This window comes from Mytilus galloprovincialis, chromosome 6 (assembly GCF_965363235.1).
Source record: "Mytilus galloprovincialis chromosome 6, xbMytGall1.hap1.1, whole genome shotgun sequence".
Taxonomy (NCBI): domain Eukaryota; kingdom Metazoa; phylum Mollusca; class Bivalvia; order Mytilida; family Mytilidae; genus Mytilus; species Mytilus galloprovincialis.
The window spans coordinates 16,373,812-16,392,005 of NC_134843.1; the positions used below are offsets into that span (position 1 = coordinate 16,373,812).

An 18,194-nucleotide genomic window follows, 5' to 3' on the forward strand; every position below is an offset into this window, starting at 1 on the left:
GTACCCTGCTCTTCCATAATTTTTGGCATGTTTCTTTATTTTACAGTGAGTTTGTTGCGCAGTTTATAATATTATTTGATGGATATTTTATGACATTTACTTTGGAATTTATTGATTTGAACCCACACGGCTAGGTTTTTCCAATGCACAGATATTCCGTGATCTATATTTAGCAATAATGACCCTATTAAATGACCATTCCCTTGTATCAACTTTTTGAATTACAGTGTTTGGTTTTCTGAAAATGAAACTATCGAAGCGTTCAGGCTAAGTTTGTGCTTTAATTGCAAAATTTAAAAGATTGAAGTCATTAGGAAAACTTCATTAATGACAAGAAGTGAAGAAGAAAAAAGGTAAAATTTCCGTAAATTGTTTGAAGGAAAGTTTTAAAACCTGTAAATATTTATTATGAATATGAAACAATGTTAAAGTGCTAAGATGCGAAATAATATAACAACACAAATACTATTCATAATTTTAAGCAAAGGATGCAAAGTTAGTTGAGTTTTCAATATGAAATACAAGTAAATAAAAACAACTAAACAGATGTGTACTGTGAAAACACATAAAAGTATCAGCCTTGTAATTTGATAATCTAGACGCGTGTTTTGTCTCAATACGACTCACTAGTGGCGCTAATAAAATAGTCCGAAGGCCAAATCAAATACGCAGATGAAGATCAAAAGCCGGAAATTCCGAAAGATGTTCCAAAAACGGCTACGACAATCTCTATGTGAACAGAAAAATCTGAGCTATTCGAATTATTCAGAAAACCATATTCAGTGCATCGGCAGAAAAAAAAGCATTTCAATATGTCATATCTACACAACAGTGCTGGCCTATGGGCTTGTTGAGAGATGTATACATTCAGAGAAACTAGAAATGACATCGAATGCAAAGTTAGGAAGACCTACAGTGTTGCTAAAGAATAAAAACGATTATGAATAAAACATTTTAAAAATAAAAATCTCAAAAGAAATCTATCTACGATGAATGAAAAACACTGATATGGTGACAATCGGCTAATTATGGTTGTTACAGTTAACATTTGTAGAACTTTTATCTTTTAATGAATATTATCATGGTTGCTTAATTCATAAATATAATTATAAATTGTCAAATATTTAAGGCATAATTATTCCAAACTTTTAGAAATAATAAATTAAAACAAATCCCGTATAATTCTTTCCTTTTGGAAATTTTGATTTTGTTTTCTTCAGCAATTATTCACATCAGGATGAGGTTAGAATGCCTGGGACGTACTTGTGTGACTTTTATCAATTCAATTTTCATGGTAAGTTTGATTTTTGTTTACACTTCTTCATTGCAATTATTAATTTTAAATATTTTCTCTTTTAAATATTTGTATTGCATGTATGTTTCATTAGAATCCGTAAATTTGAATATCTGATAACTTCATTGTATTGCGGACTCTTAATTATCGGTAGTTTTACTGTCGTAAATAGCAGAGACTAGAAAACAGATTTTTGTATCGTCTTCGCATTTAAAAAACATATTCATGAATCATAAACCACCTGTTCGAAAGCCGGTGAATCTGTTCGGTTGGCCGTCGGTCCGTAATATTAAAAGTGTTCCTTTTTATTTTCTGTAATGCTTCAATTTTTTGTTCTGTTTGGTTTTGATCATAATATATATAATATTTACAATAATTTTATGTTTCGTTCTAGTTTAGAAAGTTATTATCGCCTTTTCAGAATCTAAAGACTATGGGTAATTTCATTGTTCGTACACCAAAATGAAAATAACGTTACGTCATTGGTTGAATTTCCATTGTTTAGAACATTTTGAACCAATCACAACGTATTGGTGTACGTTTTTGCTAATATTACTCAGAATGAGTTTTCATTAGTTTCTGAATAGGCGCAATTGTATGAACATATTTGTAATCCGTGTTTTGGTCTATAGAGAAATATAGATTCCACAACTGTAACAAGTAAGAAGATATTTCTTCACTCGAGACAGTTACGTATTAATATTTAAAGTGCGAGGCTTGTCGAGCTTTTTAAATAATCAAAATTTAACTGTTGAGAGTGGAGAAATATCGTAATACACGAGTTACAGCGATGGAATCTGTTTTTCTAATGATTTGTATCCTTCCTTTTGAAGAAAATTGTGTACTTTTTGTGTGACGTCATCAGGTATGGTCGCCTTTTTTCATGACGTCACAATAGGAATATCAAGAACAATCCATGAAAATTGTAAGTCACAATTAAACTTCCACCAATCATTTGCCAAGATTTTTCACTAGTGAGGAAATATACAATATATGTATGTTGTCGGGAAAATAAAAAAAATATTTGTATGAGCTTTAGAAACAGGACAAAAAGCGAGGCTCCGCCGAGCTTTTCTCTTGTTTCGTAGCGAGTACAAAAACATTTTATATTTTCCGACAATGTACATATATTGTTTTTATCCTGAACTTACTTCGAACACTTGAAGCTTTAGTTTTTAAAATCAAAATCATTGTCTCTTATTTCTCAAAGTAATCGACATCGTTGAAACGCGGACCGAGAAGAAGACACCAAAATGAACTGGTTAGGAAACCGAAATATTCATATTACCGCTTGCTGAACGCGGAAGTGGGGTAAAAGGAGACTTTATTTGTAGAAGTACAAATAAAGCAAAATTTTATTTGTATATATACCTGTTATTTGTACAATAGTTAGCTAATTACAGGATAAAAATATTTTTGTCACACCGACCAAGAAATGTGGAAAAGAGCAATCATTAAAGAAACTGTGTAATATTTTCCAAATGTGCACGAGAATGTTTTGATTAGTTAACAACTCCAAAAGGCGCATGACATTTCACAAGTTGTGGCCTTAAATAAAGGCGATCTGCTTGATAATATAAGTTAAACCTACTTGGAAAAAAGAATCAATTCTTTAGACGTGACGTTCGTTCCGGTTTTGCAATCTTATATATCAGTTATGTCATTTTCTAAAAGAACCTTGATCAGTCGATAAAATATTTTAAAGATTTAATTTTTCATGTATTTTAATAGAACATAAAAAAAATAGGTTAAGAGTCACCAAATAGTTTTTCCCTTAGTTACAAGATATACTAACCAAAGAGATACTAAGTTAAAAGTTAAAAAAAAAGTAAATTGGTACTGCAAATGTGCAATTAAGAAATTGTTACGTTATAGGAAGAAGATTTTTTTGTAAATAGTCATATATCATGAAAGAAACAAATCAAATTTGAGTTCGGTTTCGGTAGAGTAATTTTACCGGATCTTTTAGCCTTACACATTGGCATGTAAAAACATAATGGCATCATACAAGTAAGATTTTAGTTTGACACTCCTGAACCTACCAATATATTAGTCAATTTTTGGAAAGAACTTGTATTCAACATACAGAAACAGCAACCAAACCACACTGAAGCAAGATCACATTTAGAGGTCAACGTACAGACATCAACAATATACAGAGCCGACCTCTAAGTTCCCAAAAAGCTATATAACTAATTTTCTTTTTGTATGATCATATTTCCTCAATAAATCCCGTCATTTGTGTAAAAACTTTTTATTTTTCAGTTCTGTAGCCTTTCCTTGGTAGCTGCAGGTGTAGTTGCCAAACTAGCATCGGATATTGGTTTTATAAATGGACTTGAAGATCAAGTTAAAGAATATTTAAATTCTACGACTGCGAATATTGGAACTTCAAACAACGGAATCAACGATTTGTCCGTTGCTGAGCATTTAGATGGGATGGCCTTAATATTCATTATTTCTGGTTGCGTTTTGTTTATCTTGTCATTTTGTGGTTGTTGTGGAGCCTTGTGCAATAATAAAACATCAATGACTATTGTGAGTATTCTATTTACGAAAATAGACTGGTTCTCTGTCTATTATCTGCTTGGTTCTGTCAGATATAACATAGAAATGACACAGTGTGAATCAGATACCCGTATCTTGTAAAGGAGATAACCATCCTACTTATGAAAGTATTAAAGCTTTCTCTTATATCTTGCACATGTCATTTTTTTGTTCTTTTTTTCAAAGCTACTATTTTTGCTTCATGAGCTGTCTTTTGGTCGTTTTTACATCAAGATGACCGTGAGGGCATTCCGATGTATTACTATCGCCTAGATTTGCACACGTTACTTTCGCTTAGGGGTTCTAACCGATCTATAAACATTATAAATACGCGGATATTAACAAGTGCCATCGAATTTGATTCGCATTAACTAATTTGAAATAGTTTAGTTTAGTTTAGTTTAAACATATTTATTTTTATTGGATTTGGAAACAAGTTTTTGCAACTTACATTAATCCCTTTCCACTTTGCTGGTGCGAATGCTGCCTTGTTGTGGCATTAGCCTACTCTTTTTCGATATCTATAAGTGTGTCTTTAACGTGCAAGTGATATGGCTCTCTCTTAACACCGGTCAGCCATTTATCGTCCCCTTCCGACGGACTATCATCGTTTCCTCAAGACCATACTCGCAAATGGTGTCAAGGGAGTGCCGAAAATTCAATGTCTGAAGTTTTCATCCTGAACGGGAATCGAACCAGGAACCTTTGTGTTAGTAGTCCAATGCACTAACCACTACACCACGGCTTTTTTTAGATCTAGTTTAATTCGCATACGAAATGTTTTACGTCCTAACGTCAATTTTAATTCGAATTACAATTGCACGTCAAACTGCTTTACTGTCCTTACGGCGTTAACTTTTAATTCGTATTAACAAAAACGTATTTCTATTGCGAATTAGTTAATTCGAATTAGCCAATTCGAATCAATTCGAATTAAAAAAGAAGAGTGTGTGAACGCGATTAGCGAAGTCGATTCGAATTCAATTCGAATTAAATGTACGTGTGAACGAGGCAATAGTTTTCGTCCTTGCTTCGATGAATACTGATAAAAATATTTTTCTTTAGAACATAAATTAATAATTATGAAAATGTTTTGTCGTTAGAAATATATATATATATGTGTGTGTTTGGTGATGTTGTACCCTTTTAGACTTGTTATATATTATATTTTGTAGTATACTGAATCATAATTATATGATCCATCGCCCCGCAAGATTTATCGTTGACTATTTATTCAGTCATTTTATATATGTATATATGCAACTCGTCTAAACATCAACCCAACAATGTTAGATCTGTAAATTTGCTTTAGCAATTTTTTTGTTTTTCCCACGCCGGGATTCGAACGCATGCTACTGAAATATCGTGACACCAAATCGCCTGCACTGTAGCGGTCCCGCTAGACCACACGACCACCTGGGCTTCATAAAATGAAGCTTTCGGGGGCCGGGTGTTACCTTTCCAAGTCAGTTTTAATCTAGCGTCGTACTACAGTACATGATATATAAACCATGAAGATGTATATATATATATATGTCTAGCGCACCGGATACAGTGCAGGCGATTTGGTGTCACGATATCTCAGTAGCATGGGTTCGAATCCCGGCGAGGGAAGAACAAACAATTTGCGAAAGCAAATTTAAAGATCTAATATTGTTGGGTTGATGTTTAGACGAGTTGTATATACATAATGAACACAGCCATGTATCACCATCATTGCTGGTGATCCGATGGATAAATATGTTGTAGAGTTGTCACTGACTCATACGTACTTATAAATATAATTATTTTCTGACTGTATCTTGCATTAATTTGTAGGATCCTTTACGATAGATAATTGAGCTGATGTTTAACAACAACATCTCCATGCCTTATATATCATGTACTGTATAACGACGCTAGATTAAAACTGACGAGGAAAGGTAACACCCGACCATCGAAAGCTTTATTATTGTGAAGCCAAGGTGGTCGTGTGGTCTAGCGCACGGATACAGTGAAGGCGATTTGGTGTCATTTGAAGATTTGAAGATCTAACAATGTTGGGTTGATGTTTAGACGAGTTGTATATATATATATACATGTATATATATATAAACGAGTCTAAATTGAAAACTACGTTCAAACCTATGATTGCGCAAACAATATTTTCTAAAAAGACCAAAAAATATGTATACAACTCGTCTAAGCATCAACCCAACAATGTTAGATCTGTAAATTTGCTTTCGCAAATTTTTTGTTCTTCCCTCGCCGGGATTCGAACCCATGCTACTGAGATATAAGGGGATAAATGCAAAATCTAAGATGTAAGCTATTCTGCATGCTTTTAAAACAATATTGCCTCTTTGTTTATAGACCATTTAATTCTATGCAGCAGCTCAGCCTTTCCTCGTGCATTCATTTGTTTCTGTAACCAGTGTGGATTCATGTTTAGGTTTATAAGTATGGCTAGTGTTCGATTAAGCCTACCCAACTTCCCGATTTTATCTAATTTTTAATATATCGTTATGTATGTATTTTGTTAAACTCTATAAGAACATTTTATGGTCATTAATTTCATTGTTTACTAGACGACCTGGCAAGGAGGCGGAGCTTTACAGTGATACAATAACTTCTGAGATGGAAGTAAGAACACTGGTTTAAGCTCCTCTAATTTTTTGCTTTTTCTATTTACAAATAACATTTATAACTTTTTTATTCATAGTTCCTATTTGTTTTTTGTTGTTGTTGCGGTATATAACTTTATTTATTGTACAAGTTATCAATCAATGTTAATCATAATTATTTCAAGTGATGTTTTTGTAAATTCTGTTTCTACTCTGAAATATTTTGAAAAACCTAATATCGTCGTTTCACAAATGGGGTTAAATGTATACTTCAAAGTTTAGTCACGTTATTGACTTCATATCACAATGAACTTAAAATAAAGCATACTGCAGATACAGATAAGTCTGCATAGGAACAAAGCTTTTCTAACAAGTTTTTTTTTAATTATATTCTGTTAATGTTTTACAAGGCCGGATTAGAGTACCAGTATTTTTTTTGTATCCTACTAACAAATGTATGATGTAATTAAATATCAACTGTAAAGCGAATATAAAAATAAGAAGATGTGGTATGATTGCCAATTTGACAACTATCCTTCAAAGAATGTAAGCAATTATAGGCAACCATACGGCCTTCAATAAAATGGAAAAACCCATACGGTATGCAGCAATTTTTGGACGGAGTTAAACCGCCCGACAAAAAAATTAATATAAGTGAAAATCAAAAGGAAGATCGAAATAAAGTATATGAATTGACAAAAGGAAACGCAAATACCAAAAAATCATGGGAAAAAGATCACGAATGGTTGAATTATATAGTAGATCGGAATTTAAATCTATCATTTATATCAGTGTTTGTCAAATGAATGTAATTTTTGCAGGATCAGTAGATTTGGAGCCGGACCAGTAGAGTTTTCAGTCCACTGGTCCGGTTTGCCAGTTCACAAAAAAGCTGAAATTCGATCCCTGGGTATGCTGTACACACAATGCTGCACATCTGTAGTTAGACCAAAAGTTCCCTGACCCAAACTTTTATCATATTTATAAAATAACATAAACTACATTTTATATAAAAGTATAGAATCATTCTATTGTTTTTAAATTAGACTAGTCTACCTAAAACGGATATTTTACCGTTCTCAATTAATCATTTTGCGTATTTAGAAACAGTAGAAATTTATTTCTTATTATTTACATGTTTTATTTTTAACAGTACGCCATGATCATAACAGTTATGTTCATTGCAGAAATTGTTGTGGTAATTTTACTGTATGCTGCTCCAAACACGGTTAGTAACATTTGACTGTAATTTTTTTTGTATTCAGACTGGAACAGCAAACATGAAAGAGGGACAAAAGATACCAGAGGGACAGTCAAACTCTTATATCGAAAATAAACTGACAACGCCATGGCTAAAAATGAAAAGTACAAACGCTAAACAATAGTACACATGACACAACATAGAAAACTAAATAATAAACAACACAGACCCCACCAAAAATTATGGGTGATCTCAGGTGCTCCGGAAGAGTAAGCAGATTCTGCTCCCGTCGTGTTGCTTATGATATTACAAGTTATATACAACATTCAGAGGTCACTTCATAACCGTACATTATATGTCAAGCTTACTTTCTAGTAATATCCAAATAGTTTCATCACGAAACCCAAAAGATGACTTTTAATGTTTTCTCCAGCTGAAATCTGAAGATTATATAAACTTGCATATTGTCATTTTCGAACATGTATAAAACACTTATTCATCGTGCAACTACGAATAACCGGAATTGACATTCGATTATTCATATTGCTCATGATTTCATCAAACTTGACATTTTCTCTTTCATTTTGACATAAATCAGTTCCTGAATTACACCTGATTTTATAACTAGCCAATCTACACTGTGTGTTTTAGACGTATTCATATTTTCGATATATAGTTTTGTTCATGTGACAATAGCGTTGTTGCAACTCGTTGACTCATATTTAAAAGTTTATGTTCGGCTTTTCAAAACACAAACAAACGCACAAACAAAACTGAATTGTGTTATATGATATATGTAGATTTATGTAGATGGAACCAAGTAAAAAAAAAAAAAAGAAAAAAAAAGAACTTCAAGGAAAGTACAAAACGGAAAGTCCTTTATAATATGACTAAATCAAAAGCTCCAACACATCTAACTTATGGGAAGCAACTAGCATATTCCTGAACTAGTACAGCCATTTCCTAATTCAAAAATGGTGGCTTGAACCTGGTTTTATAGCTAGCTACACTTCTAATTCATATAACAGTCGCATAACCTTTACCAGAAGTGAGTAGTTCTGAGTCACTTTGCAGAGATTCATGTGTATAATAGACGTCGTATTTGATCTGGAGATCAGTAACACAAGGTCGATCCTAAGGAAAACATAAAAGTCTGATACAAACAATTCCAACATAGATCACTGCAGATTATTTGTGATGGTTAATATTGTACTAGTTCTTAGTTTAGACCCAAGGTTCACATACAAATAGACATGCATTTTCGTCCTAAGATGTGTCTATTATATATAACAGATTCAAGATGCTATATTGGACGTTTTATATGAATCATTGAAAAACTACAATGGGCTTGGAAACTTTGATACTACAACACTTGGGTGGATGTTTTTCATGAAAGAGGTAAATGCATTCTTAATCTCATTACGCTACAGCGACATTTACTTTTAATCATATATTTAGTTGAAGTTATTTGTATTTAAAATCTAAAGGTCAATGGTCTATAGGGTGACGATTTCTTAATGTAATTTAAAAAAATGTAATTACGTGGGTATGAATACACAGAACTAATATTAAAATATAAAGGCAACTGTATTTGATCTAAAACATACTTGTATATAGAAAGTATTGACTTACTCAAAAATAAATTCTATCTGGACGTTTAATTCATCAAAATGAAAATCTAAAATTCACCAATGTCTAGTACACAGTGTAAAATCAATGCTGTCGACATCGTGATATTAACTATGCTAACACGATATCGTGTCAACACCGTTAAGAACTCTTTTAAATATTGTTTACATCGTTCACATCGCAATACATACCATGTAATAACGATATGGATCCTAGGTGGTGCAGGGGTTTGAACTCCCTTTTTTTGACGATCAATGCTTTTGAATGGGGATATATGATTGGAACCCTCCTATTAATCGTAGGTTTGAACCCCCTTTTAAAATTGAATGCATCCGCCCCTGAATCTAGATCCATTAAGTAGCTAGGTAATCTCTAATTAGTTTCCGGTACTCAGACGGAGTCTAAACTAGAAAAAAAGAGCCGTGGTGTAGTTGTAAGTGCATCGGACTATTAACACAAGGGTGACACCATTTGCGAGTATGGTCTTGAGAAAACGATGTTAGTCTGTCGGAAGGGGACGATAAATGGTTGACCCGTGTTAAGAGAGAGTCATATCTCTTGCACGAAAAGACACACTTGTAGATTTCGAAAAAAAAACAGGCTAATGCCACTCTAAGGTAACACTCGCACCCGCAAAGTAGAAAGGGATTAATATGAGTTGCAATTACTTGTTTCCAAATCCACTATAAATAAATATGTTTGAACTAAACTAGAATGCGTATTTTGGAGGCCTCTGCAAGTCAAAGTTTCCCCCTACAATGAACTGGAGATCAATCTTCTGATATCTCTCCGGTTTGTCTGTTCCCGCCGAGAAGCCCCGTGATTTTCTTCCAGTACTTTATCTTCCTCCTCTATAATAATTGACTGCTCTATGTTCTAGCACTCCATTTGTGTTGTAGTGGGGATTCTTGCCCTTGTAAATATTGTTGTAAACACGTTAGTGACAAATTTCCCTTATTCAAGATAAGCAGTGTACACGCGCACATTCGCAGCTTTCGAGGGGTACTCCAAATAATGGAGGGAGTATACGTACAGTCATTCTGTACATACTTATATTCAATTTGTTTTTCGATTCTTTCCTGTAAAAAAAAACAAATTGTTGTGTCATTTTTCGTCACTAAATGTAGATAAGGTATTCATTATGATTTACTTCTTTTATACGGAGTATGAAATAAAACAAGTAGATTAAATAAGAAGTACACGTATGGTAAGTAAAGGGGATAATTTTTCTTTAACAATTTATTGCAAATTGTCATAACAGCTCAATTTATAGCTTTTGAAGCTTTTGACAGATGCTTTCCTTTTATCATTATTGTTGGTATAGTTTCCAGTTAGTATTTTAAGCTGACCTAATAAAAAGTTATCATAATGCTGACTTGGTGTTACCAACCCCAGATAACTGTGCCTAATTCTACCAATGTGGAGTAATAAATAACATGACAGGAATTATGTTACTTGTGAGGATTGTCCATCCTAACCTACTTAAGGTTGCACTCTTGAAATTGACTGTTTCATAGGCTTACATGCAAAACAGCTGATCTTTGAAAAATGCTACATAGAAATCAACGAAGAATAAACAGCTATGTAACCCTAACCCGAAGTCACAACTTTTTTTCCTACTTTCTGTTTGCTGTATTTACTAGGCCATACCACTTCCAGTAAACATGATATCCACCCACTACCAAGATTGACATCCCAAAAAAGATCCAAGATTTTTAAAAAGCTATATATATGTTTCATTACAGCATAAACTTTTAATCGGACAGAAAAAAAACTTTTAATCAAACAGAAAAAAAATTGAGCCCAGAAAACAAATCAGACAAAAATAGACTACTTTATTTTATTCCATGTTTTGACATGCACTAGGAACTGGAAATGTAACTATACAAAAGACTGGTTCCTTGATGCCACTACACACACGTGTCAACATTGAAAAATCTATATTTACATACGATGCGTAACGCCTTACCATTATCTTTGATTTAAAAATTGGATTGATACTGTGGAACTTTAAGTAAACTTTCTAAACCATATACATTATATTTTTAATGTCAATAGTTTCTGGTGAACATTAGGATTTCTCCATGTGGTGTATTCCCTCGCTTCTTTGTGAAATAAATTAACAATTTTTTTTGAAATCTTGAGAATTTTCAACATACCAGTGGAGAGCTTTGGTTACTCAAATGCAGGACGACAAGTTGTTTCTTCTGCAGTTTTTTTTATTATTTCAAGTTTAAAAACTCGTCATTGAAAAGGAAACAATGGCTCTGGAAATGATAATCTACGAATTATCATGGATTGCATATGAAGTGATGAGCCATAAATTAAAGTGTAAAGCCACAAACTATTATCAAAGTTGATTGTTTTAAAACATAGAAACAAGGTGTACACGAAAACAAGGATTTTCCTTAATCATTGCACAAAATACAATTCATCCACAAATCTACCAATCATAGCGACTAATTAAATAACGTGAGTATTGCAAGAATTCTATAAAATTTAGAATTTTTTGAAATAAGACATTTTGTATAACAATTATCAACATATCGAGTGATTTTTGTCGTAGCTTTTTTTTATTAAATAAAACTCTAATTTTAAACCGCCAATTGTCGTTTTTTGTTTTCTTGCTAGGAGAAACTAATTATGATATTGAAACTGTCATTAGCAATAATATATTATCTCTATGAAAGTTGAGATTAGTGATTATTGTGTTGGCTCATTGGTAAATTTTCAGATGAATTGTTGTGGTGTTTATGGGTATTGGGATTTCAGTATGACACACAGCGATGATTGGAGAAAACCTGGATTAGTGAGCACTAAATTAGATGCACCCATCATATGCTGTGTTAAAGAACCACTAAGCCCTTCTAAAGCTGATACAAGTTGTGCACGCAAAGAAACCTTTGATATACATACACAGGTAATATAAATTTTGCACATTCAGGTATTGGTATTGATTCACTCATACAATCTTTGCATCGGAAATAAACACATTTATTGAAAATCCAGGTGTTGGCATGATACGGGTTGTTTTTTCTCTTCTATTAAACCATTCAGTCAATCAGTTTAATTGAGGTATCGAGCTGTCATGTCAGAAATTGTTGTTGGACCTTTGTTAATTTGCGCATTGCTGTGTATTTCTATATTCTATAATTATAAGAGTAATAGGGGGCGGTTCAGATCTGAAACAACCATGTTTAACCCCTCCGTATTTTTGCACCTGTCCCAAATTTGGAGCCTTTTGCCTCTTTTTTTATTTAGTGTAGTATGTTTTTTTTTAAATTTAATTATTTTTTATGTTTTGTATTTAGTATGATATCCACTTTCATTGAACTAGTACACATTTTTTTTTAATTTTGGGGCCAACTGAGGACCACCTCTGGATGCGGAATTTTCTCGTTTCGTTGAAGACACATTAGAGGCCTTCTGCTTTTACCTGTCCTTTGGTTGGGTCTATGTTTCTTCAACATATTCTCCATTTCCATTCTCAATTTTATATAAGACAAATGATTTTTTTAACCATTATTTTAGAGACGGAATATGTAACATATTATTAAATATAGAGCAGTCAAATTCTGATAAGTTGTGGTTATATTGTTCGTGTCCCACCTTCATAAAAAACGTGGTATTTTGATTTCCGGTCAGTCAGTATAACCGTCCGCCCCTGTCATTGTACTTGACGTCGCAATCAGTACGAGTAAAAGGCATTCAACATTTATAATATAAAGAAATCAAAAGATAAAAACCAACCCAAAGATTTAATATAACATGTATTGACAATATCACCACTAAGTCTTTTATGAGTTGAATCATTTTCCTGGTTGTTGCATATAGCACGTGATATAGTAATCCAAAAACTAAAGTCTCTAACTGCTGGTTCTTAAAAGACCAAATTAATCTATGATACATAAATGGATATGAATAATATAGCACTCTACAGTTTATTGAAATATTAGTATACTGATACTGATTGCGTCATCTATCACACCTTGTTCCGATGCTATGATAAATACATGCAATCGTAACAAGTTTAAACTTTGATCATTTCAGGGATGTTTTGGTGCAGTATGGGACGTTATAATGGGAAACTCATTGTATACCGGAATAGTATTTTCTGTGGCATTTGTTTTCCAGGTATCAGTAAAAAAAAATCTGTAATTCAAAGTTTTTTTCGCGTGTATGATTCATAAAAAGTAAAATCACAAAATTACTCAACTCCGAGGAAAATTCAAAACAAAAAGTCTCTAATCAAATGGCAAAATCAAATGATAAAACACATCAAACGAATGGACAACAACTGTCATATTCTTGACTTGATACAGACATTTTCATATGAAGAAAATGATACTGTTGAATATAAGACCGGAATATTACTGTTGTTTTATAGTGACTAGTGGGCTATTATATTAAGTTATTAATTTGTTTTAAAGAAATTTAAATTATTGTATGACTATGGCTGTGATCGTGAAAATATATATATAGGCAAAAATGAGTAAAAATATTAACAGATTCGTCGCGATATGTTGACCACATGTGAGCTATTCGGTGTTTGTTTTCAATCCTCATCGTACCTCATGATCGTCCGTCGTCGTCATCATCATCACCTATCACCATCCGTCCATCGTCTTAGCCATCATCCATCGTCCGTTATTTTTTTTTTACAAAAAAACATCTCTGAAATAACTGGACAAATATTAAAGAGCCAAACTTGACACCATTCATCGTTAAGGTAAATTTATCTAGGATTCGCAAGATGATTCCGATTGACAACCAACAGGGACCGATATATATAACATAGGGGTAAAATAATGTTTTTCTCTGTTATAACTGAAAACTTATATTGATAGAGAACATCTCACAGGGGAAAAATAATAATGTGTTGAGATCGAACTACTGTTATTTTAAATCAAAACTGTGCTACGAATACTTGAAAGATTTATTGCCTTTAACTGGTGAGTAATAAGATGGTTCACCAATGCCATTTATCTTGAAAACTATAATATATATAAAACAAAATGTACAATTCAGTATACAATAATCGGTTTAAGGTCTCCAAAACAAAACAAAAACCTACTCTTTATAGCAATTGGATCAAAATATTTCCATTTATATTGTGTCTTTCTATTTTGTGATGTTACTCTATTGTTTCAGGTAAGGGTGAAGATTTGTATCTATTAAAACGTTTAAACCAGCTGCATTTGTTTGCCCCTTTCCTAAATCAGGAATCTGATGTTTAGTAGATGTCGTTTGTTGATGTTGTTCAAAGGTGTTTCTCATTTCTCGTTATTTATATAGGTTAGAGCGTTGGTTTTTCCGTTTGATTGGTTTTACACTAGTCATTTTTGGAGTTCGTTATAGCTTGTTGCTCGGTGTCAGCCAAGGCTCTGTGTTGGAGACCGTACTTAACTTAAACCTAATGGTTTACTTTTACAAGCTGTGACTTGGATGGAGAGTTGGCACTCATACCACACCTTCTTATATCTATATATTATTGTATATAACGCGCGTCGGATACAGTGCAGGCGATTTGGTGCCACCAAATCTCAGTAGCATGAGTTCGAAACCTGGCGAGGGAAGAACAACAAATTTCCGAAATCAAATTTACAGATCTAACATTGTTGGGCTGATGTTTAGACGCATTATTATATATAATGTACATATATGCTGATAAACGACACCGGATATGTAGAGCCTTAGTTTGGTTTACCGTCTGCAGTGCTAACTGCTATATGTTGAATCAATAATATATAAGAGATACCAGAGAGACTCATAGATCGAAAATAAACTGACAATAGATATAGGAAGATGTGGTGTGAGTGCCAATGAGACAACTCTCCATACAAATAACAATTTAAAAAGTAAACCATTATAGGTTAAAGTACGGCCTTCAACACGGAGCCTTAGCTCACACCGAACAACAAGCTATAAAGGGCCCCAAAATTATTAGTGTAAAACCATTCAAACGGGAAAACCAACGGTCTAATCTATATAAACAAAACGAGAAACAAGAAACACGTATATATTACATAAACAAACGACAACTACTGTACATCAGATTCCTGACTTAGGACAGGTGCAAACATTTGCAGCGGGATTAAACGTTTTAATGGATCCAAACCTTCTCCCTTTTTCTGAAACAATAGCATAACATCACAACAAAGCAAAACATACGATAAAATATCAATTGGCAGACTTAACTTGACAACCCCATTACTAAAAATATAAAGACAAACAGACAAATAAAAGTAGTCTATAACCCGTACGTCAGTGGGTCAGTCACAAACTAAGCTAAACTATTGGTTTTAAATACAAACTCATCAAAGTTCCCCGTTGAATTCAAATTTGTGTTTTTTTCTACAAAATAATCATTAGTGGCAGGTTTAAGTTGTTGGAAAATATGTTTATGTCAAGACCCAGCAGATTGAAACTACAAAAACAGAAAAGACACTATCAACATAATTCAGGAGTTGTTGATATGTCAACAGATAGTTAGTTATAAATGGGATGGCACTGTACTGACTGCATTGGTTTTGGTCCACACAGGAATCATAATTCATATAGAATCTGCTTAAAAAGTTTGAATTTATTTAAATTTAAAAACGTAGTATTAGTGTCCTAACTGTCACTAATTTAACAACATTGTTTTGCTTGTATGATAGTTATCTTGAACATACTGATACTACAGACGCTAAAAGGTGTTTTTCACATCTTGATCTTATATTTTCCCAGATGGATAGTTTAAACTTGGATCTATGTCAAACGTAAAAATCAGTTTCTGGTAAATAGATAGGAATATATATATATATAATATATATATATATATATATATATATATATATATATATATATATATATATATATATATATATGATGTATGAAAGTATCGTTTTATATTTTGTAGTTGCTGCTGATTATATTTTCGTGCATTTTGATCGCCAGAAATAAGGATAAGAGCAAATTGGCGGGAGCTTGTAGGTGGATTAGAATAGGCTCGCATTGTTTAGTTTGTGTAGTGGAAAACGCTTAATGATTTGTTTGTATCAAGAAATTTCTTATTTGCTTTATAACAGAGTATAGTACTGTTTAAGCTATATTATTTTATTTGTATTACTTGGTTGAAGGAGGATTTCGATGAGCTTGACCATGTGTGTTTTTCCGGTCAAAATTACATTAATGTAACAAACAGACTTGTTTCTGGTTTCACGACAAACAGTGTTTTGAAATGATTACCTTAAGGGATAAAATAGTTAAAAATAATAAGTTATAAATAACCATGTATTGGTTTAGGTTAAACGAGATAACTCAGCAACTTTATATAACATTTTGTTTTACAAAATTTAAAATTTCGTTTTGATACATTTATGTATCTTCATCGTGTATAATTTTAGTCCTTCGTCCGAGTTTTACTACTATTTTGATCCTTATCACTTAATGTTACTCTATAGCATAGGTTTGGACTTTAAAAATATTTTGTCCTCGAGAATCACTGAAATACGTCAATTATCGAAATATGATTGTATATCCAGTAAAATTGGTACCGTAAACGTGATATCTACAGCTGAAATCTGTTCATGGAATTTGCACAGAAGACCTGCTTACGATAGATTTATACAAAATGATAAACAGGCAATTCATTAAATGCATGTTGTGTTATCCTTTTTTTATATATCAATTTCATTTTTCACACATGCATATAACTACATATTATGTGATTGGTTTTTTTTCATGATTTTTTTTGGATGTACACTCTATATGATTAAGATTTGCATATTCTTTTTTTTTTCTACCGTAATTTTTGGCATCTTCCAAAATCATGAAGAAATAATCAATTGAATATCCGAAACACCATGGGTTAAAGAAATTATTTTTATTTACATTCTTCTATCGAAAAATTGCCCTTTTCCGATGAATTTATAACTTTATTGAGGAAAATCAATGCATGTGAACTTGAGACATTAGTAGAGGCTCATTTGAATATGAAAGTGAAAGATTAATTGTATTTCATGTGTACCAGATGATTATAAATTCTTGCATTACATATATTAAACATTTTTTTCACATCATGTTATAGTATCATTAATAAATAAGCTAACACTTATTCATGTTTTATGGTTTCGTCGGTGTTATTTTTATTTGAATGAGTTAACAGTAAACAAAATGTACTGTAATGGTTTTGTCTATTTGTGTATTGCTTCAAAACTCACAAGGAACATAATTGTTAATGGTGGATAAATGTATACTTCGATATAGTTGGCCATAGGAATTGTTTGTACTTACTACTAATTCAAACATATTTATTTATTGTGGATTGGGATCACGTTATTGCAACTTATATTAATCCATTTCCACTTTGCGGGTGCGGGTGCTGCCTTGTAGCGGCATTAGCCTGCTCTTTTTTCGAAATCTACAAGGGTGTCTTTAACGTATAAAAGATATGCCTCTCTCTTAACACGATTCAGCCATTTATCGTCCCCATTCTGACGGACTATCATCGTTTACTGAAGATTATACTCGCAATTGGTGTCAAGAGAGAACCGAAACTTCAGTCCCTGAATTCAGTTACTTACTTCTATATGTTTATTTCGGACTTTTGCATTCTGCGTCTTATATTTTCAGTGTTGTTCTATGTCATTGTGTACGTTTGGAGAAGATATTGAACTGGTCAATTGAGAGAAGCTGCAAATACACCAATGTGTGTTATTTAGATGATTATAAATTTTAGTTTCTCTTATAGGAATTTGTTCTACGATTGATGAAAGTTAGCGAAATATCGAGTTGAACGATTCATATATATATATACTGGTTGGTAGAATGTAATAGACTCTCTCTATATATATATATATATATATATATATATATATATATATATATATATATATATATATACCTCAGTAGTCTTATATAATGTGTTGCCATGCAT

General features: G+C 32.5%; 1 protein-coding gene across 1 annotated transcript; it reads left to right on the plus strand.

Annotated features, from left to right (window-relative positions):
* Positions 1–299: 299 nt before the first annotated feature.
* On the plus strand, positions 300–17,373 carry LOC143078006 (23 kDa integral membrane protein-like). Its single transcript, XM_076253038.1, has 8 exons — positions 300–353; positions 1,221–1,294; positions 3,560–3,832; positions 7,598–7,672; positions 8,939–9,043; positions 12,009–12,194; positions 13,325–13,408; positions 16,176–17,373. Exons 2-8 carry the CDS (start codon positions 1,238–1,240, stop codon positions 16,299–16,301), a joined length of 906 nt encoding a protein of 301 aa, XP_076109153.1. The 5' UTR covers positions 300–353; positions 1,221–1,237; the 3' UTR covers positions 16,302–17,373.
* The last annotated feature ends 821 nt before the right edge of the window (positions 17,374–18,194 follow it).

Excerpts from the sequence above, each read along its gene's own strand:
- LOC143078006 (XM_076253038.1), top strand. The coding sequence starts at position 1,238 with ATGAGGTTAGAATGCCTGGGACGTACTTGTGTGACTTTTATCAATTCA. Across the intron at positions 1,295-3,559 it reads TTATCAATTCAATTTTCATG|TTCTGTAGCCTTTCCTTGGT; the intron begins GTAAGTTTGATT and ends TTTATTTTTCAG. Across the intron at positions 7,673-8,938 it reads TGTATGCTGCTCCAAACACG|ATTCAAGATGCTATATTGGA; the intron begins GTTAGTAACATT and ends TATATATAACAG.